This window comes from Sinocyclocheilus rhinocerous, unplaced genomic scaffold, assembly GCF_001515625.1.
Source record: "Sinocyclocheilus rhinocerous isolate Xijiao unplaced genomic scaffold, SAMN03320098_v1.1 scaffold44, whole genome shotgun sequence".
NCBI classification, from domain to species: domain Eukaryota; kingdom Metazoa; phylum Chordata; class Actinopteri; order Cypriniformes; family Cyprinidae; genus Sinocyclocheilus; species Sinocyclocheilus rhinocerous.
The window spans coordinates 1,923,097-1,945,690 of NW_015631022.1; the positions used below are offsets into that span (position 1 = coordinate 1,923,097).

General features: G+C 38.3%; 2 protein-coding genes across 10 annotated transcripts in view; one reads left to right on the forward strand and one right to left on the reverse strand.

Moving 5' to 3' along the window:
- The window catches only part of fam13b (family with sequence similarity 13 member B), a 67,922-nt gene extending 65,183 nt beyond the window's left edge, over positions 1–2,739 (forward strand). For 4 of the 6 annotated variants that reach the window (XM_016553658.1, XM_016553657.1, XM_016553660.1 and 1 more), the window contains one exon: positions 943–2,739. In XM_016553658.1, coding sequence (XP_016409144.1) covers positions 943–1,066 — 124 coding nt within the window. In that variant the 3' untranslated portion in view covers positions 1,067–2,739. The remainder of the gene's footprint in view (positions 1–942) is intronic. The other 2 variants (XR_001640157.1, XR_001640156.1) reach the window with 2 other exon arrangements.
- Positions 2,740–5,447: 2,708 nt separating this feature from the next.
- klhl3 (kelch-like family member 3) lies at positions 5,448–22,476 on the reverse strand. Of its 4 annotated transcripts, none has more exons than XR_001640158.1 (16): positions 22,206–22,476; positions 21,512–21,634; positions 20,387–20,493; positions 19,639–19,760; positions 17,932–18,094; positions 17,699–17,808; positions 17,180–17,296; positions 14,197–14,346; positions 12,918–13,035; positions 11,831–12,028; positions 10,409–10,510; positions 10,035–10,163; positions 9,796–9,936; positions 8,097–8,240; positions 7,026–7,117; positions 5,448–6,919 (listed from the first exon to the last, which is right to left on the reverse strand). XR_001640158.1 is itself a non-coding variant. In XM_016553662.1 (16 exons), the coding sequence occupies exons 1-15, from the start codon at positions 22,217–22,219 to the stop codon at positions 7,089–7,091; spliced, it is 1,740 nt and encodes a 579-aa protein (XP_016409148.1). In that variant the 5' UTR covers positions 22,220–22,476; the 3' UTR covers positions 5,448–6,956; positions 7,063–7,088. The 4 variants fall into 4 exon arrangements, 3 of the variants coding, with proteins under 3 accessions (XP_016409148.1, XP_016409147.1, XP_016409150.1); XM_016553662.1 differs by having other exon boundaries at positions 5,448–6,956; positions 7,063–7,117; positions 21,512–21,607; XM_016553661.1 differs by having other exon boundaries at positions 5,448–6,956; positions 7,063–7,117.
- Positions 22,477–22,594: the final 118 nt, after the last annotated feature.

Here is a 22,594-nt window from a genome sequence, read left to right on the forward strand (position 1 = left end):
TTTTTTTTTTTTTGGAAAGACTAATGCTTTTATTCAGCAAGGATGTGTTAAATTGGTCAAAAGTGATAGTAAAGATTTGTATTGTTAGAAAAGTTTTCTATTTTGAATACATGCTGTTCTTTTTGACTTTTTACTCATCGAAGAATCCTGAAAAAAGTATCACAGGTTCCAAAAAATATTTATCAGCACAACTGTTCCCAGCATTGATGATAATTGAGTAGCAAATCGTATAAAGAAATGAATACCTTTATTCAAATTGATTAATACAACACATTTATAATGTTACAAAAATTCATATTTCAAGTAAATGATGTTCTTTTGAGCTTTCTATTCATTAAAAAACCTGGAAAAAATGTATCAGTTTCCACAACAATATGAAACGGCACATTTGTTTTTAGCATCAAAAATAAGAAATGTTTCTTGAGCAGTAAATCAGCATATTAGAATGATTTCTGGAGGATCTGAAGGATAATTTACAATATTACTGTTTTTACTGACCAATATTTTAAAAATATTCTGATTGAAGACATTTTGCTTGTATTGTTTTGACTTGAAACAAATCCCAGCAGCATTGTAAAACAGAAAGCAGGAGTTTTTTCTCTGTCTTTTAACACACTGTCTTGTCGTTGCGTGTTTTTGTTTTTAACAGGTTGTTGCAGTTTTCTTGTTGATATGTTGCACAAGTCAGGGTAACCAGACACTGCGTGATAAGAGCCTCCTCTGACACTGTACCAGACAAATGTTACAGTTGCTAAACACTTCGCCAGATTCTGTTCAGTTCATTGTTATACAACTGACATTGATCTACTGTGGCGCAAGCATTAACTTGACGCCGTCTTGTTGCATGAAACGCTGAACCAACCAGAATCAAAGAGCTCTCTTCATTTGATCTTCTTCATATCAGCATTGTTCTCAAACACAATGTTTTTCTTTCCCCCACAGGAATGTTCAGAAGGAAGACCGCATGCCTATGATGGACGAATACAAGGAGTACAAGCGCATTAAAGCCAAACTGCGGCTTCTGGAGGTCCTCATCAGCAAGCAGGATTCATCCAAGTCCATCTAAATCTGACATGGCCTGCACCATCTCAAAGGCCCATCCTGACAGAAGTCCATCAACGTCCACCGCCGTCCCTCCTCACTCAACCACTACACCTGTGTACTCCATCATCCAAAAAATCAGCTACAGGAAGAGCGAAGTTCCCTTGAGTTTGATATTCAGACTTTTGTCTTTCTTTTCCACATTGACAAGCTTTCTCATACTGAGAATCATCTGCGTTGAGTATCGCATCAGTTCTACATGTGTATATATATATATATATATATGGACATCAAGCACTGAACTCTTCCTCAGACCACATGGATAGTCGTCATATCTCAACACCCACATCATACTCCTCCTCGCCCTAATTCATAGGGGTCTTCATGCTCTCCGAGGGTGTGATTTGGGTTCTGTGTATGTATACTTGTACAGATCTATACTATTCTGTATGTAGGCTTAAATATTTCAATGTTTTTCTTGATTGAGACTAATTATCCAGTGTGATTTTTTTTCAGTTACAAATCAGAGGACTCTTGTATCAAGCTGGTGCTCTTTTTGTTTTTTGTAGTGAGACTTGGATCATCTGATCGGACTGACAAAAGCTACTCCAGCTGGACTGTCACAAACTCTTCCTGATTCATATGTAAATATCATCTGTAATATGCATCTAACGGACGATGTAACGAAAGTGAATATATATATATATATATGCCAAACTGACATGTTAGATCACAGTGGTACATAATAGATCATTTCTGACGCTATAGTTAGTATGAATAGATGGAGTGGTTTTTTTGGGGGTGTTTTTTTTTTTTTTTTTGTACGTTAATGTGTCCTTATTGGTTTTTCTCACCTCTAGACTCTTGGTTTGCCAGTGTGCACACATTCAACATTCAACTTCAGTCTGAAAGCATCCGCTCATGACCAATAATGCTGTTAGTTAGAAGAACGTGATAATTAGATGACCGTGACTCCTGATGTGTGACGTGCATGCTGTCATAATCATGTGTCATGTGACTTCAGGGCACAGGATGAGGTTTCCTGCACTTTGCAGCGTATCATCTGATCTGTCACGGTTCATATCGTAACAGTATCGGCTTTACCGTGCTGCTGGCATTGAGCTCAACTGATGATAAAGTCTTATCGAAGAGAGCGTGAAGGGAGGATGCGAGGATGGAGAGGTCAAGATGAGAGGAGCTACTGGTCAAGTTTTTGATATTGGCAAATGCACAGAAGGGATGTGTTCGTGACGGATGAAGGAGGTGATGGAGATTATTTGCACAGCATTCTGGGAATGCAGTATGTTTCGTTTGTTCCAGTTGTTTCTCGTTTATTCAAGCACTACTTGCACGTGAATGCTGCGAGTGCAGGTTGTTATCGGACGTGTTCTGGCCCATCTATCACTGTGTGGTGTCGTCCTTTTTTATGACCATTATTTTGTACTCTGGTTTTTTATCGTCTCACTTTTCCGCAAGTTAATCTTAACGGCGTGATTTCCTCTGTATTAGTGAAGCACCTGCTTTGTCCTGTTTTGTATAAGCTTGTCAGTAGTAGGTTTGCATGGCAGAAATTTGTATTTCTATTTTTGTGCCATGAAAATGAAGCAATAAATTAGCACCGGGGCCTGTATCAGTGGAATGAGAGCCCTCCTGTATCCAGTATGTGCATTTTCATTAAACAGCTTGTGAGTATTATTACCTGATGTGTTCATGCCTTTTTGTGCCTGTAGGAGTGCTCGAAAATCAACAAAAAAAATATAACATAAAACCAGTGGTGGACTGTAACGGAGTAGCTTTACTTCGTTACTGTACTTAAGTACATTTTTCAAGTATCTGTACTTAACACCACAGAAGAAGTCTATGAAAAGGGTCCATTGTTGTGGCTAGAAACTAACAATAAATTAATTTGTTTTACTATTAGATTGTGTTTTATTAACGTCTACACCTACCCCAACCCTAAACCTACCCCTTACAAGGATGCAAAAATAGTAATTGTTGCACAGTGTGACTAAAACGATGCTATATTGATGTGCGCATGCCCAGTTGCTGCAGCTGTATCCCTTCTAGCCTTAACCACTGTCCATTGTCAATAGTGCAAATGTATGACGCACAGCTCACACAGAAGTCACTTTCAGAGCAAGATCAATGCAGCGAGTCTGTGTGACCGACTTGAACGCATTGCGAAATCTGTGTGGGAAATCTTTTGTCCTCACAAAATTCCTGGATTCCTGCTGCAAAAGCTGGGCTGCGTCTATGAAAACATGCAATGGTAAACGTTGCTTGATTTTGCAAACTGGTGTTCATTTTTGCATTAATATCAAAGGTGCTTTGTCTTTTTTTTTTTTTTTTACTGAACTAAAGCATAAAATACCATGTTTGCATATATTTAGGAAACGTACTAATTTCACATACTTGCTTCTCTGAAAAACAATGCTACAGCCAGTTAACTACTTTTCGTTCCATGTCGGAATGTCTGTTTTTGTTTTGGTCTGTGTGACTCCGCCCACTTCCAATTTATCCAACAGTATTTCCACACCCCGGGTTGCAAGCTGGTGGAAAACCGCGTATTTCATCCATGGAAGCCTAAAAACTAAACGAGTCAAAGATCACAGTCTACCTGACCTAAAAAGGATCCTTGCTGTCTATGGAAGGGTCAGAGTTCTCGGAATTCATCAAAAATATCTTAATTTGTGTTCCGAAGATGAACGAAGGTCTTCCGGGTTTGGAACGACATGAGGGTGAGTAATTAACGACAGAATTTTCATTTTTAGGTGAACTAACCATTTAACTGCTAGCTATCAATATTACATACACCTTTAATTTATTAATTAGTTTTATCATGTACTACACTTTAGGTGTGTCCCTTATACACTTTTCTATGCTATTTTGTAGTATAAATAGTGTGAGTAGTGTTTACACCGAAAATTCCAATAAAAAGTGCACATAACTACCCATAGTATGCACTTAAAACTATAGGCAATGTTTTTCATAAACATTTTTGTTATAGTGGTTGAAAGTCGCTTGACATCCTGATAGCAATCAAATGATATTAAAATCTGTGGAAGCTTCAGGACCATAAAATGTTTGTCCAATCATTACATTGCATCCGAATGCAGTGATAGGATGTCTTACCTGCCTGTAAAATTGCAGCCAATAGCGAGAGTTTGGGGGCGTGGCTGCTGTTCAGTGTTGAGCAGGTGCCGGAAAAGAAATTAAAGGGGTCATATGATGCGATTTCAAGTTTTCCTTTCTCTTTGGAGTGTTACAAGCTGATTGTGCATAGATAAGATCCCTGAAGTTGCAAAGACTAAAGTCTCAAAACCAAAGAGATATTCTTTATCAAAGTTAAGACTCTGCCACGCCCCCCTAAAACGGCTCGTTCTAACACACCCCACATATCTACACAATGCATTGGGTCAGCTGGCCAATCAGAGCAGACTAGAAAACTAAGCGTTTGAGAGAGGCGGGGCATAGAGGACCTACAATAATGTACAAGTATTTGAAAAATAATGTGTTTTTTGAACATTAAAGCATGTCAACATATTCTGTTACACCAAATACACCAAATAATGAAGAATCAGATTTCCCCGCTGGCTGCGGCTCTGGTGTACCGTTGCAGCCAATTGCAGGTAAAGTTAATGTTGTAAATAATGTTCAGTTTCTTGCACAGACCGATTGTTTCGCATCATAAGACCTCAATATATCGTAAGGAGCCACAGGTATTAATTTTGTGTTCACTGATATGCTTTTTTATTCTCAAACCCCTTGCTGACTTGAATTTTATGAATCACCAAGGACCACGGTTTCAGCTAAAAATACTATTTGCTGTTCTAGTGAAGAAAAGTCACCTACATCTTGGATGGCCTGAGGGTGAGTAAATTAACAGCATATCTTCATTTTTGCGTGAACTTTTAACTGCCGCCGGTGACGCTAAAAACAATACATATAACACCGGAAAAGCCTTCAAAAACCATTAATTAACTGGAAAAAGGAAGTTTGTAATGTTGGACACTTAATGCATTCAGCTGTCACAGCTTTCCTTTTATAACGGAGAAGGATGGGCTATCAGACTTCAATACTGCATAAACTTATAAAGTCCATACACTAGACTAGACTGAGTACATAGTGCGTAGCATAAGTGCATAATAGTGTATAGTATGTCATTTGGGACACTGTTTGTTATTCTTCTAATTTACCAGTAGAGGCTAATGAAACACAGGTCTGGCACATTCACTGAATAAATCATCTAAACATATTGTATAGGCTTAAAATCTGCTTGGTCAAAATTTGACGTTAATGCAAATATGTAATCACGTGTTTAAGATCATTTTCACTTTCATCTTGGCAATGCATGACTGACTGCTGCCCTCCAGTGACAGTTCATAGACTGGCAGTCACAACACAGCAATCCAATTCTCTTATCAGCTTAATTTATTAATACATTTTGTTTAGAAATACATAAATACCTTGCTCACAAACCACATTCGTGCATACTCCATAGATGATGCACCGCACTGGAATGTCATAGTTTTAGAGCTGTGGATCATGATGTGTAATGGCAGCAGTTACACCAGGCATAGCACAAAATAAACTGAGTAACTGGGAACAACAAAAACAATGTTTTACTGCATAGTATGACTTTTAGATCAGTATATATCCAAATTAAAAAGAAAGTAGGGCATTGTGAGAATGAGAATGTGATATGTGAATTTGTTAATTCATATTTGTTACCAACGAAATTAGTTTTCATTTCACAATGATCAGTATTGTAAACAGGAATGGTCTACAGTGAAGCTTTACAGATCCTATAACCCAATAATGAGAAAAAGAACCTTAAGAAGGCTTAATATTTTTAAATATTTAAAATAAAAGAGTCTTCCAAAGTCTAGTTCTGTTGAACCACTGATGCAAATTACCCAGTCAGAATAGAACAGGATAAATGGTATACTTGACATGAACCTGTGCTATCTTGGTATTTACCTGCGATTGAAATAGTACCAGCTCTACTGAATAAGATGAACAGTGCAATTTTACCAAAAAGACACCAAGCCAGTGCTATTTCAGAGAGAGTTGTCATGATCAAAGAAAGACGCTGTGTGTCCAACATGGACGATTGCACACCAAACTGCATCATGAAAAGTGCTTATGTACAAGTAACTAACATACAGCATTATCCATATGAATTGTGAGTTACATTTGGCACATTAACTGGTATGGTCACATTTACTGAATTTTCACAGGCGAATTCCAGTCATTTCAATAGGAATCAATGTGCTCTTCACAATGGATTCAAGTTGAAATTTCAAGCTGAAATGTGACCATACCTTTACCCTGTGAGATTTATATGATCGGTTTAGCAGTTTAACATCCTCAATACTATATGGCACGAAAGCAGCTGGTTAAAACAACTTATGGGCTTGTGCCCATAATACTTTTCATATAAACATAAAGTAACCCTGTAACCAAACCAACAGAAGTCAGTGATATCCAGTCCTGATCCGCTTTAAAGGGTGTGATATGCATTAGTGTTAACCCGTAGAAACAGTTTTGGCATCATATGGACTGTTCCTGCGATGCGAGTGTTTGTTCGGAGCGTTGTCAGTCAGTAGTGAAGCAGGCAGAGAGGCCTCTGTTGGCACAATCTTCACCTGCACCAGCTCATGTAGGCGTCCCATACGCACTCGGTCCTGGCAGACTATAAACGAGGTCTCATTTAATACACACTATACTGGGCGACCTCATGGCCTCTCTGTTAATAACAGGGCTAAATGGCACTTTCTGGAGACTGGGAGAGGTCAGGGCTTGGTGTGTGTGTGTGTGTGTGTGTGTGTGTGTGTGTGTGAGGCAGCCAGGCTTTGAGATGGAGAGCTTCGAGCACCTGTCTTAAATCACCGTCTGTCTGTCACAGCTCAGCCCTCGACAGGTGCGAAGAGACTTTTAGTCATAAGAGGCAGCCAGGCTTTGAGATGGAGAGCTTCGAGCACCTGTCTTAAATCACCGTCTGTCTGTCACAGCTCAGCCCTCGACAGGTGCGAAGAGACTTTTAGTCATAATGGCTTGTCAATAACTGACACCCCTGAAACAGAAAAGAGAGCAGTTGAGTTTAGTTTTAGGGTGTTTTCACACCTAGTTAGTTTGAGCCCTGCAAACGCTCTCAGAGCGGTTCAGCTTGTATATGTAAACAAACATGTGATCTCAGACCCCCTAAAAGGACCCAAAAGCGAACCGTACTCCGACCACCTCCAGAGGTTCGGTTCGTTTGTGGGTCCGTTTGTGCAATGAGGTCCCGGACCGACCAACATAACAGTAATGCTTGAGGTTGAACTCATTATTTGTATATATTTTTATGTATATCTTATTATTATTAATCAATGTTATTTCAGACGTTTCAATCTTGTTACATTTTTCAAAAGTAAATAAACATAAGTAAATAAACAAACCAAATGTTAACTCTATGAATACAAAATAATTCTGTTGTCATTTATGTCATCTACGGCTAACTGCGTTAAATTATTTAATGTGGCGGCAAAGAACCACCCGACGCGCAGCGAAGATCTAGCTTTCTGCCCACTTTAAATCAGACAGAGATGAAGTCGTGCGGTAAGATCACATTTATTTGAATGCATTGATTTTAATTAATGATCGAGAGAGAGAAGGATTAAAGTTGCGTGTGTGAATTGTGTCTGTGCGTCTCATTCTGCAAACAGTGAAGCTGTGAGTTTCGTTGCTTCAAAACATCAATTTTACCCCCGAGTTGCTGAGAAATATAATGTAGCGATTCAGTATCGAAGCTATTATATTAATAAAACAAGCATTGACAAGAACCACCGCTGCACAGAAGCTGGGGTCTGAGTTCTTATGAAGATGTGGTGTTAACAAGATCACTTCTGTGCTAAAGAGGGTTCTCTTTTGAGTCCACTACATTGTGAACACTATAAGGACTGAGATCACTTTCGTCTGGTTCACTTTAAGTGAACTGGGTTTGGTTCTTTTAAAACAGACTATATGTGAAAACCCCCTTAGTTGAATATGGAGGTTGTGAGAGTGAAGCAGACCTGCGTAGCTGCGTCCGTTGCTCATGTTGGTGGGAATGAGACTCCATTTATCGGCAGCAGCGTCGTAGTACTCCACAGAGGACAGGTTACACGAGCCGTCGTCTCCTCCGATCACATACAGTAAACTGTTTATGGCACACACTCCTAGAGACAAACACACTTAACTCAGTTCTCCTTAGGGCTGGGTATCGTTCAAAATTTTTCGATATCGATACCGATACCTTGACTTCGATACCGGTTCCTGAACGATACTTTTTTCGATACCAATTTTATGAAATAAATTTTAACAAGATTACATTATCTAAAAAAAAAAACTTTGGTTTTATTTTTCAGCTTGTTGATGTTTATATATATATATATATATATATATACACACATAATGCATTCAGGTCATTTTGAACTTGGATTGCTAAAAAATATGTCTAGACTATCAAAATACACATCATTCAATTTTTCTAGATTTTCAAACAGATATAATCATTTAAAAATGATGGCAACTTTACACATGGTATTTCTCAGAGATCTTTCTTAGAGTTAGATTTGCCTCAAAAATACTTTCCTATATCTCACACACACTTCTAGAACTTTTTTAATAAACATGAATATCAATGTAAACAGACAAATAAACTATATCAAATTAACTACTGCCCAAAGCGGTGTAAAGTTAAAGTGAAAAAGTGAAAAGTGACGTGACGTGACATGTGGCCAAGTATGGTGACCCATACTAGGAATTAGTGCTCTGCATTTAACTCATCCAAAGTGCACACACACAGCAGTGAACACACACACACCGTGAACACACACACGGAGCAGTGGGCAGACATTTCTTGCTGAGGCGCCCGGGGAGCAGTTGGGGGTTCGGTGCCTTGCTCAAGGGCACCTCAGTCGTGGTATTGAAGGTGGGAGAGAGCGCTGTACATTCACTCCCCCCACCTACAATCCCTGCCGGTACGAGACTCGAACCCGCAACCTTTGGGTTACGAGTCCGACTCTCTAACCATTAGGCCACGACTTCCCCCTAAATATAATATAATAAATATAAATATAAAGCAAAACACCAATGACCAAATAATCTAAACTTGACAAATAAAAGGTTTGAAGAAGGAAAAGTCCATTCTGCTGCCACCTACTGATCAACCACTGCTGCATGAAAATTTTATCATGTTTTTCATTACATTAAAATTAATATATTTTGTTTGAAAATATTCTAGAGTAATATTTATGTTGTTTTGATGTTATTTTGTTAGAAATTTAATATGTAGGTTTCATAAATTTGGACTGTTTTTAAGCAGTCATGAGTTTTATGTAAGGAATTTAACTTATTAATTGAAACATTTTATACTGCTAATTCTATAAATTCATAAAACGATACATTACATTTAAAAATCTCATGAATATTTATAAAAATGTTTTTTCTTGCATCACACTGGTTTATTTATAATTTGAAATGTAAAAGAATTCCTTAATTATTAAAAAGTATAACACTGCAGCATGCAAAACTTTGAAATGTTTCACATTCACTGTTTAATGAGAAGCTATTTATCAGATATAATATGGTTTGTGTTGACCCCATGGCTGTTTTAACCTTATGCCTCACTGGGTCAAAAGTGACCCGGAATAGTCTGCTGTTTTATGCATTATGAAACTGGAAAATCTTGTTTTCAATTATTTGTCCTCCAAAAATGTTCATTAGTCTCACCTGCATTCCTTCGGCACATGTTCATGTCACACACCTGTCTCCAGGTATTAGTGGCAGGATCATAGACCTCGACACTCTTCCTCACCAGAGGACCGTCATGTCCACCTGCAGCATACAGCTGTCCACTGAGCACTCCGACACCTGTACAAACACACAATCACATCACAGCCAGTGAATACATGGAGACCACGAGAAGTGAGCCCAGTGCATATTCAAATCATGTCCAAAAAGGAACTAACCAGCTCCACTGCGTCTAGTGCTCATGTCTGCCACATAGCACCACTTATTACTGACCGGGTTATACTCCTCTACAGTACTCAAACACTGTCGGGACGCTCCGTCATATCCTCCAACAGCATAAAGCTTTCCTGTACAAGCATCAGACACACTATGTGAAATCACTACACAAACAATCTACATAAGCTAACACAGCTGCACAGTTTAAATATGTAACAACAACAGCCAAAAGGTGAAATATTGTGAAATGTTCATTCACTATTGTAAAATCATCTTTTATTGTTGCATGCATAATTTCATGACCATGTTTGCACTTGAACCTCAATACGTTGAGCATATGTTGATTAATCAACACACATTAACTCAAAATGCTCACCGTCGACCACTCCCACCCCAACACTGCTGCGCCTGGTGTTCATGGGAGCCACAAACATCCACTCATTAGCCTTGGGGCTGTACGCCTCCACTGACGACAGACCTACCGAGAGACATTCATCAGACAAATGCCAAAATGTCAGTCAAACAGGGCTAATGATGACGCTGCTTGTGCATGTGCTTAAACCAGGCAGAGTCATCTGTGAACATACAGTTCACTGAAAATATATACGCTACACTACTGTTCGAAAATGCGGGGTTGGTGCGATTATTTTATTTATTTAGTCTCTTGTTCACCAAAGCCGCATTTACTTATTTAGAATATACAGTAAAAATACAGTAAAATATTTTAATTTCAGATAACTTTGTCAAAATGTAATTTATTTCTGTGATCAAAGCTGAGTTTTCAGCATCATTACTCCAGTCTTCAGTTGCACATGATCCTTCAGAAATCATTCTAATATGCTGATTTACTGCTCAAGAAACATTTCTGATTATTATCAATGTTGAAAACAGTTGTGCAGCTTCAAATTTTTGTGTAAAATGTGATGTATATTTTTGTCAGAATTCCTTGATGAATAGAAAGGTCAAAAGAACAGCATTTATTTGAAACGGAAATCTTTAGTGACATAAAATGGGTAGATTACTTACAAATTGTAGTCTGTTACTGATCACAGATTACATGAAAACTCTATTCAGTAATGTAATCTAGATTACTCATTTTAGATTACTGTATGTTTATCAAACTTGTTTTAAACTTACCGTTAAACATACCATATTGATATAAAAAAGCAAAAGAAAGAAAATGTATTTAGTTTATTGATATCAACATCATAAAATGCATTAAGCATTACATTACAGCGGGGTCTTATATTAAGTCCCAAACTGGACTTAATATGAGAATCAACCGTTACTGAAGGTGATTGGACATGATGAAGACTGTGTTTCACAGCTGTACATCACCAGTGTTCAGTAACTTGCATAATTACTTGTTTCATGCATGGTCTAATTGCTTGAAAGTTTCTTTCTGCACCCAAATTCAGAAGCATGGTTTACAAATTTATTTACACAACATTTGTGAATATAGTCAAAGCTAAATGGTATGATGAGTAGGATTTTTAGAAAGAAAAATTAAGAGAAAAAAAGAAGAATTAGGATTAAAAAATTATGAATAATTTTCTAATCATGTGATTTTGTAATACATAAAAAGTAACTGTAATCCGATTATGAGCATTTTAAAATTAAATGAGCATCTTAATTTTGGGAATCGGATTACCTAATCCAGATTACATGTAATCAGCACTGACTGTCGCTTCTGATTAATGCATTTTTGCTAATTAAAGGTTGTTTTTTTCCAAATAAATCTTACTGATCCCAAACTTTTGAACGAATACATCCTGAAATTCATTTTTCAAAGGTATACCTGTACTCCCGTCAAAGCCCCCGACAGCGTACAGCAGGTCCCCCAGTACAGCTGCTCCTAAAGTGCTGCGGCGCTCTTGCATGCTGGGAACAGAGCTCCACTGCTCCTTCAGCCCATCATATACGTCCACCGTCCGCACACGCAGGGAGCCGTTAAATCCCCCCACCGCATACACCTTACCGGCCATATACACCACACCTACATGACACACAGGCAGAACGTAAGACTAGGGCTGCACGATTAATCAATTCAATCGTAATCGCGATTAAGCAAACGCTGCGATTGTCATGCGTATCTTTCAGTGAAGCACAGTTCTGTGATCAGTAGTAAATCTCCATCCGAAGGCCAGAGGGCGCTCTCGCGCTGAAACTCCAAATATGCCCTGCAGAAGAAAGATAATGCAGGTTGTTCCAGGAAACAGAATTCATGATTCAGCATGACTAATAATAAACACAGGACTATGACTATATATGATTTATCGGAGTTCTTTTTATTAGAATTTTCACTACAATAAAGTATATTTATAATGCAATGCTAAGTGAGTTCAGAATAAAATCATGTTATTAAATGTGGTATTCTGTGGGACAAGAGGTTCATAAATACTTCTCATGTTTGCAAAGATGTTGCTTTTTCAAATGCACGTTACAAACGGTAAAGGCTCGATGGTATACAGAAGCGGTTTCAGGTGGAGCAGCGTTTACTATACAGAGCCATAGTTTATTGACAAGCTACGCAAACTGCTTTCGTAATCGCAGAACGTATTCATCAATTTCATAACCGCGCGATTATGAATGCAGTTTTGCGTAGCTTGTCAGTGAATTACAGCTTCATTGTTAGTTTCCGGCCGCAGCGGTATCCCTTCTAGAAACAACCCTGGAACGAAGTGCATTATCTTTCTTCTGCGGGGCGTATTTGGAGTTTCAGCGCGAGAGCACCCTCTGGCTTTCGGATAAAGATTTACTACTGATCACAGAACTGTGCTTCACTGATTAGATGCGCATGACAATCGCATTCGATTAATCGTGCAGCCCTAGGTAAGACCAAGAGAAAAAGCCATTTAGAGATGAGGGACAGAACAGAGAACAACCTGCTCGACAGCGTCTGGAGGGTAAGTCGGCCACCTGGTACCAGCGGTCCTCTTGAAAGTCATAGCACTCCACGCTGCGGATGGCTTTAGGCGCCTGACCCCCTACAACCATCATCACCTGTCAGATTCACAACAAAAATCAATCTGTCTGAGTCAATAAATTCATCCAGGTCTTCAGACTGCGACTAAGCTGTTAAAAAAATGCAGTCATAATTTATAAGGTAGTCAGTTTATTGATGCCACTGTTGCCACACTGCTCAGTTTTGAAGTGGACGCTTGCGTGTCAGGCTTCAATACGTTGACTTCTATGAGGAAAGATCTGATCACTTTAATAACCTGACGGTTGATCTTAAAAGTGTTTACCAACTTTCATTTCAGAGTAATATTTTGAAATTACAGGGAAATAAATGTTGTTTATAAGAGAAGTCAGAGAATTTTGGTTTTATTCTTTTTTATTTTATTTTTATGGAATCCGCAAACAATGATCGACTGTTGTAAAGCTGAAAGCCATCATATGAGATAATCAGATATAATAATAAACATATTTAAATCAAAGCAGTGTTTTTGATAATCAGGGACCATATTCACAAAACACAAAATCTTATGTTCCTTAAATGTTCCTTAATCTTAAGGATAAAAGTAGCTCCTAACTTGCCGATTTAGGAGAAACTCTTTTAAATTATGTTTGTGTCAGTCATAATCTTAGGAGTATTTCACAAAGCGTTTTAGCACTAAAACCAGCTCCTAAATCTGTGAAAAGTAAGAGGTAGTTAAGAGGACTCCCAAGTCACTAAGACCAAATCACAAACCATCCTAAAATGGCTGTTGCTGGCAAACGGACTCAGAACGAAAACATTTCACGATCATTTCCCTTTAATTTAATTGTCCTTTTCATGTACAAGTTGGGCAAGAAGTAACAGCTGTCCTTGCGTCCAGTTTGGTTTTCTTTTACGTTTGCACAATGTCTTACTATCAGCCATGATTGCTCTAGTAGTCTGTTAATTAAAGGGCTGCTTATATCCAGGGAAGTCATTTCACTCTGCATCCATATTTGCAGCTATTTTGAACATGCAAGTGTGTTGCCCTTTTTCCCATTCGTAGTTATACAGGTAAGCAGTCTTGATATATACAGTGTTTAACAGAGCAACCTCAAGCTAACTTGTGAGTTACAGTTTGAATCAGACTTAGTGAATCACTCAGAAAACTAGTGATAATAAAGGACTAGTAAGTACACCCAAACTTGACTAGTACTGTAAATTTGAAGCGAATATATCAATACCTTCGGCAAACTGACTGGTGTGCGTGGTCTGGTTCTGTCAGTTTTTATAAGGTGCCGCTGGTCTGCAGGTAAAAGGTGGTACTTCATCGCCTCGATGAGAAAGTCCTTACAAGTGTTGTTGTTTTTTATTAAGGGCTCCTCCTCTACAATCTGTACAAATACACATATAAATCTTAAAAATAATGCTTGAATAAAATCACAAAAGATATCACAATAAATACAGAGAAATCGCTAGTGATGTAACGATTCACTCAACTCGATGTGATACTGATTTCACAATACGATTTTCTCACGATTTTTTTAACAAAATGAGATTTAAGACAAATTATTAATGAGAAGGTGTCCTTTTATTATTTCTCAGACAAAATGCTGCACATTGCTTTGTGAAACTGAAATATGTCAAATAAAACTAAACTGAAATTTAAAAAAAATCCCAAATCAATAAATAATACAAATAAAACAAATCTCTTCATATAAACAAACTAAGACTTTGTCTGTGCTCTTTGTCTGTTTGTCTCTAAAATTAGAGGCGACCACTGCATTTTAAAGAGATAGTTCACCCAAAAATAAAAATCCTGTCTTTAATTACTCACCCTTATGTCGTTCCAAACCCTACATGGTTACCACTGCAAACAAAGCAGCGCTGCACTTATGAAAAGAATCTAATCTAATGCTGTGTCCTGATTCGCCTACGTATACTATGCCATAAAAGTATGTACTCTTTTTGTGAAGAAAAAGTATACTTTTAAGTCTGTAGCAGAATAGTAAGCAAGCTTTGGGACATAACTGCGTCTTTAACGGACGCTCTGTTGCTTAGTTACGTGCATCCTGTCACCATTTAAACTGCACTATCATCAATCGTCTTTTCAATGTTAACATTATCCATATTTCGTTTAATTTCCAACCGTATTGGAGAGAAATGAAGAGGCACGTTGATCTGCCAGTCTCGGGTCAATCATGCCGAGAACTCTCTTCCTATGTTTGCATGACGCATTTAAAAGTTAATGACCAAACGTATTATTATAAAAGTTCACAGCGTTGCTGCAGATGAAATATAACGTGGATAACATTAAATAAATATTTTTCCAACAGGTTAGATATTGATTATTTATCACTTAAACCCCTTTCTCAGTCTCGCATATCCACCATGTTTGTAGTTTTTAAACACTTTTTATGCGTGTTTGTAGTTCTAATCAAATCCTCGTCCACTGCGCCATGTGTTGTGAGCAATATTAGCCATTAAGAGTGTGCATGGATCTGCACTTCAAATTTCTACCCTAAGTAGTAAACCATCCGGGTACCTCTGGAATACTCATTTCGACATGCTACGATTTGGGACATACTAATTCTAATTTAGAATACTATTTAGGATGGACAGTATGCAAATTGGGATGCAGCATAAGGCTACGTCTACATTAATCCGGATACATTTGAAAACGGTAAATTCGCAATAAAGCGAATTTAACGTTTTCTGATGTTCTTGTGAACTTTTGGAAAACGGTTGAAAACGCTAGTGTGGACATTGAGCGTTTTAAAACGTTTTCCAAAAGTTCACAAGAACATCAGAAAACGTTAAATTCGCTTTATTGCGCATACATAAAGCCTCAAAAAAGCTCACTGACACGATACAGACGGAACAGACATGATACATTTTCATGCGATTCTTCTGGCAGGATCAATTAATTTAGGAAAATATCTCACCATTCACTGACACTAGAGGTCAACCGATAGTGGATTTTGCCGATACCGATAGCTAGGTTGGACCACACTGGCCGATACCGATTAATTAACCGATAGTTTTTAAAATGGATACTGAACAAAAGCTAAAATAGTGCTTTATTAACAAAAACAGTTCTGAACCATACTAGTAGTAGTAGTAGTAAAAATAATTATAATAATAATAGTAATAGTAAATGTTGAAATTAACACACTCTAACAAGGAACAATACTTACACAGCTTTCATTAATCTTAATGTTACAAATGGACTCTTATTTTCTCTAACGTTTTGCTGAAAATGCACAATACACAATTCATTATGTATATTAACAACGATTCGGGACAAATATAATGTAATTTAAAGGAAAACTATGTGAATGGCGCTCTGTGGCGCAGCAGGATTTTCTGTCGGCTGCATTTAAATCCGCGTCTGAAGTTTCCCGCTCTGTTCAGCGTGCAGTATCACGTGTCTAAACAAATAGCACGTGCTGTCAGTGATTTCAACCACTAGAGGCCGCTCTCGCACTGTATAATGAGAGCAGACCCTTCTCAGCTGCTCCAGCAACAGACGCAACCCAGAAAACTATCGGCATGGATTTTTGCCGATAACCCATAGTTCCAGCAATCAACTATCGGTGCCGATTAATCGGCAAAACCGATACATCGGTCGACCTCTAACTGACACATCCAGGTCGCACTCACTCATGATTGTATGTCTGACCTAAAACGCAACTGCCCTCATGTTTTGCCGCAAACAGCAATCGCAAGTCAATTTTCTGTTGCCTGTGCAGGACTGTGATATGAAGAGTGTACAAAGTAACACATCTGTAGCAATAGTGTGCATAAACAGATATCTATTGGTACAATGTGTCACATGACTAAACATGCGTTATTGTTTTTAAAAGCCTCTGTTTTCACAGTCCACACTACAATGCGAAAATGGCGTTTTCAAGTTTATTCGCTTTGGAGAGCGTTTTCAAAAAGCTCAGTTTTCCTTGACAAAAACGCAGCCTCAGTGTGGACGGAATGCCAAAATGGAGAGACAAAGATGCATTTTCAAACGAAAACGTATTAGTGTGGACAAGGCCTAAACTTTTCTGAAAACAGTCAGTTCCCCTCAGAGATACATTCATATAAACCCAACCGTATCACGATTCGTTTAACATCTCAACCGACTTGAATCGTCACATTTGTATCTATTCTCAACCAGCCTGGGGTGCATCATTACATCCTGAGAACTCGCTATGAAATTGTGCGCAGTCATACCTGAACCAGGTAATCTCTGGATAGCAGGGGCAGTCGAACATGTTCCATGAGTTTAGGCATGTGCTCAAGACGGGCCTCTTTATCGTGCTTTATCCAGGTGATCATGGCTTCAAATACCTGGGGGTGTAACAGACGAGAACAGTTATTATATATATTGTATGAATGCAGCTCACAGCCACAGCAGACCAGGCCACCATCCTCCACTGCCTGTGTGTCGTGCTCAGATGACACTGAAGCATCTGACAGATGACAGCTGCCATCAAGTGGGTGTGTGAGCGCAGACTGGAGACACAAGTTACTCGTAAGCAGACAGCAACTAATGCAGAGTGACTGACAGATGGCTCGTCGTCTCCTTCAGCGTCACACCAGCATGTACATGTAAAAACCAACCATCAACCCGTCTGCTGTCTACAAATCACGCAAGGCTGAGCTAAAAACAGGCTCTGTGATGTGATGAGGAAGAACCCGAGAAGCACAATAGAAAAGATACAACTGGGACAATAAACTCGGTAGTGTTACCTTCTCTTCAGTGGACACCGTCAGTTTGTCACTGGAGATCAGACTGCACACCTGCTGCAAGGAAAGGGCCATGAACTCCTCACCCACCATGACGTCTGTGAAGTGCTGCTCTGCTTGAAACAAGCAAATGTGCTCAAAAACCTGTATCTTAGCATAAAAATACATATTGGTGGGTTGCTTAATCGACTAGCTTTTTCCCATCCCACAATGACTCAAGCAAGAAGAGAGCTCACCGGCGTAAGCGTGGGCCTGGCTGAGCAGTCCTGTGCAGGCGTGAAGGTCAGCGAACGCTCGGATGCCCAAGCAGTTGGTGGGATGAAGCTGCGTCTGCAGGAAGTCACAGCAAACCTGTCGAACATCCATCAACTGCAGCAGGCTGGCAGCTGGGAGCAACACCTGTACACAGCAGGAATAACACAAAGAGATAAACTCATCACACACACACACACACACACACTAAAGATGAGGTAACCAGGCAGGCAGCCTGCAGACCGGATTTATGATGACTAACCAGTACAGGTTATGTAATGATGACTAGTTTTTTTTTTTTAATACAGCAAAAGAACTGTGCATTATCTCAAACAATATAATACATATACATACACTACCAATCAAAAAGATCTTTTAATGTTTTTGAAAGTAGTCTCTTACGCTCACCAAGGATGCATTTATTTGATTACAAATACTGTAAAAACAGCAATATTGTGCAATATTACAATTTAAAATAAGTGTTTTCTGTTTTAATATATTATTTACATTTTAAAAAAATATTTGTATGTATTATTTTCAATATATATATGTAGTTTATTCCTGTGATCAAAGCTGAATTTTCAGCATCATTACTTCAGTCTTCAGTGTCACATGATCCTTCAGAAATCATTCTAATGTACTTAATTGCTGCTCAAGAAACATATCTTATTATTATCAATGTTGAAAACAGTTGTGCTGCTTAACATTTTTGTGGAAACCATGATTTTTTTTTTTTTCAGGATTCTTTGATTATTAGTAAGTTCAAAAGAACAGCATGTAAAATATCTTTACTGTTACTTTAGATCAATATAATACATTCTTGATTAATAAAAATATTAATTTCTTCAAAAAATAAAATCTTACTAACTTAAACCTTTGATAGTAGTGTACATACTAATTAGAGAGAGTTCTGCCTATAATTTTTCATCTTTTACCAGTGATGATTCAGTAAGGAAACTAAAATGAATTGCATTTCACTTTAAATATTATTATTGTTCATCATTTTAAATAAAACATTATTTTAATAGAGACTGAATTATTAATAGATCATTTCAAAAGCTATTGTCACCACCTCAACTGTTATACTAAATTAATTTTATTAAGTAAAATGATGAATTAGGAACATAAATGAATTGAACCCAGCATCAGCTACTTAGCATACAAGTAAAGGCCTCGGGGGAAAACAAGACTAATATAGAAAAGCGCATCTGCACATTTTAGCTCAATAGCCACTTGGCCTATAGGGAAATATAACATAGGGTGAATCATTATACTGAATGGCATTGTTAAAATCCCCAAGGACCAACTAAGCCATAAACAGCCGCTACCCCCAGCAGAGCATCTGTCCATCCTATCCAGATGAAAACTAGGCCACTTCATGCTGCTCCTGCATAAATGACATGAAGCTTCTCAGATCATCTATTCTCCACCGTTGTATTCTGTACATCCAAACAAAAGCCCCACATACAAACAACAGAACGTACTGGGACAACAGAGCTCCAACACAAAGGGCAAAGTGCACATCACAGAAAACTTCCTCTCCAGCTCTGCTCATAATGAGAGGAAATACCCTGCATCTCAGCACTCATAACAGCACCAGATCTCCAGAGCCAGGGAGCGCAAACAGCCTTTACACAAAGAGCTAGTCATTAGTTATGTTTGAAACGGTACAGTCTTCAAAGGTACATTACCTGAACATTATCCTCAGACACTTCGATCTCGGCAGTGTAAATATAATCCACCAGCTTCAAGAGTGTCTGTCCATCAACATCCCTGATCTCCACATGGTGAGCCTTGCTTTCACTCATGTCACCTGGACACATCAAGCACAACACAGAATCAGACACACAAACTCTTAAAATCTGTTCAAATGAGACTTAAAAAAGGAAGAATGAACTAGGCCTGTCACGATAACAACTTTTTATTGTGCGATATATTGCGTCACCAAAAATGATTGAGGTCATGTACATATATTGCGCGATAAGTCGATATATTGATTATTGCAACAGGCCTAGAATGAACATCGTTTTTTTTTCTCTCTTTATTTATATGTAACATCACTCATGCTGCTGCAAATACCTTGCAAATAATTAGATGGTCTATCCTCAATTCCGTCATTTACTCGCCCTCATGTTGTTCCAAACCTGTTTTACTTTCTGTGGAGCATAGAAGATATTTTGAAAATCACAGTATTTTTTTTTGTTTGTTTTGTTTAATTTTTTGGTCAATGGGCAACAAAACTGTTTGGCCACCAACATTCTTCAAAATATCTTCTTTTGTTTTCAGTTTGGAACGACATGACGGTGAGTAAATGATGAAAGAATTTTTTTATTTTTTTTATTAGAAGTCATAATTATAGGTCTAAATTAAGTCTCGAGTGCCATGAGGAACATGTGGCTCCCATCAGTGTAAGAAAAGCATTAGGATGTGATGTAGTACCTGTGAACATGGCGCAGAAGTAAGGACTGCAGGACGCTAAAACTACTCTGTGTGCTGGTACCTCCACTTCACCCGCCACCAGCAGAACGTCACAAAGCATCCTCCGACTGTGATTAGAAATAAAACATAAAAATAAAGATCTAGACGAGTAGCGTTTTCCCAAAAGTATTGTAAGCCCACACTAGTGATGGGAAGTTCGGATCATTTTACCGACTCGGACCTTTGAGTCTCGTTCAGCAAAATGAACAAATCTTTTTTCGAGTCATTTCGTTCATTTTAGCAAAATATAATTAAAATGTTATGTGTTACTTCCCTAACACGTCTACTACTTACGCAAACGTTGATCACACTACAAACAATACAAAACCATAATGCTATAAGAAACAGAAAAGATTAATTAATTGTAGGGGTGTAACGGTACACGTATTCGTACCGAACCGTTTCGGTACGGGTCTTTCGGTTCGGTACGCATGTGAACCGAACGAATACAGTTTTTTTTTTTTTTCTCCGGAAATTCAAATAATAAATGGCGTTTTGACAGTCTTTGATGTGGCATGATGACTGAACGAATCACTCCCCGAGACGACTCGATAGAAACCATTGGTGCCAACAAATCTCTATGATCTACTTAAGACTTTCGATGCTTTTGGAGAACGCAGGCCAGAAATATCTTGGATTTTAAGCAGACACGCTAACACGATTGATAATTAACTTCAGGTCAAGTCAGATTTAGTTGTACGGTGCTTTTCACAATACACATTGTTCCAAAGCAGCGTTGCAGAAAATCATGACTTTTTTTTATGTTTATAATATCTTAATATCTTCATGCCTTATAGTTGCATTAAGCAAATCGCATTAAGTCGAGCAGCTGAGAAATGCTATATGGTACATATCACCCTATGTAAGTATACTGTATGTATGCGGATAAAGTTGGATATACTTGTATATCCAACTTTATGTAAAGAACTGGGTGATATTGTTACATTTTGCAACAAAATTGTATTTATTTATATTTTAAAATTAAAACTCTATTCCATATCAGTTCACCTCAAAATGTTAGGGGGATGTGTCTCCATCAGTGTCTATAGAGGCTACCTAAATAACAAGTTGCATCAGTTTACCAACCTTCTCAAGTCATTCATGAGCCGAAAGGCTTTCCTCATGTGTGTGTGACTGAAGGTGTGCAGCCCTGGGTCTTTGGCATCTTCCTGTGAGTCCAAACTAGACAGAGGACAAGGGACTCCAAATCTAATGAATGAATCAAAGAGATCTTCGCAACTAACATGTTTAATAATTAAAAAAAAACTTTAATCAAAACATGTTAAATGTTTTAACCATAATGCTCGAAACACAAACTAACTTATACTAGTACTAGTTTTGCATGACAGTTCTGCACCTACAATTTGGGGTTTATAGAGCACATCAGTGCATCGATCGGGAATCAGTTAAAGTTACTGCACAAGACGATTAGCACGAGATTATTTTGAATGTCTCCTGCACTGCTGGCCTGCTAATACAGCATTATTTCACACATTTACGAAGGTGTTTACGATCATTTATATATATATGTAACACTTAAACGTGAAGTATGATGTTAACATGTTAAAATACAGAGACTTTTAAGTGAATACACAACAGACCGCTAGCAATTTAGCCGCTACAAATAGTACTAATAGTAAGTCAGAATGCGTTCTCTAGTTCGTTTTACGGTTCAAATCACAGTTTTATCTATTACTAGTCACGTCGGGTTCCTCTTTACCAAAAAACACATGTTGTTAGTTAACTGCATCTTTTTTCCCCCCTCACAGCACACACTTACCCGTCACAGTCCATGGTTTGAGCAGATCGCGCTAGGCAGACGGCTAAAGTTAGCTTGCTACATCATTTTCGGCAGGTTTTGGAAGTCTCAGGCATTCCGTTTATTGACGTTTGCGTTCGTTTAAAGCCTCCAGTCGAGTGCTGAACGTTTTCATCAGGCTGTTTCTTGCTCAGTGCCGTCTCTCATGAGATGGCCGGGGCTGTTTACCTGACTGGTTAGCAGCTCGCAGCTATCGCTGGGCTCACGGACTTTTACACCCGAGAACGGTCCTCCATCGTCAGCGCGTCGCCTAGCAACAGTGATACAATCGGTCACTCTTCAGAACACAATCACGCTAACATGCTTCTGTGGCCCATATCAGCTATATGAAAGTTAATCATTTATTGTGT

Excerpts from the sequence above, each read along its gene's own strand:
- klhl3 (XM_016553661.1), bottom strand. Across the intron at positions 18,095-19,638 it reads TGTCTGAGGATAATGTTCAG|GTGTTGCTCCCAGCTGCCAG; the intron begins GTAATGTACCTT and ends TGCTGTGTACAG. Across the intron at positions 10,511-11,830 it reads GGGCTTTGACGGGAGTACAG|GTCTGTCGTCAGTGGAGGCG; the intron begins GTATACCTTTGA and ends GTCTCTCGGTAG.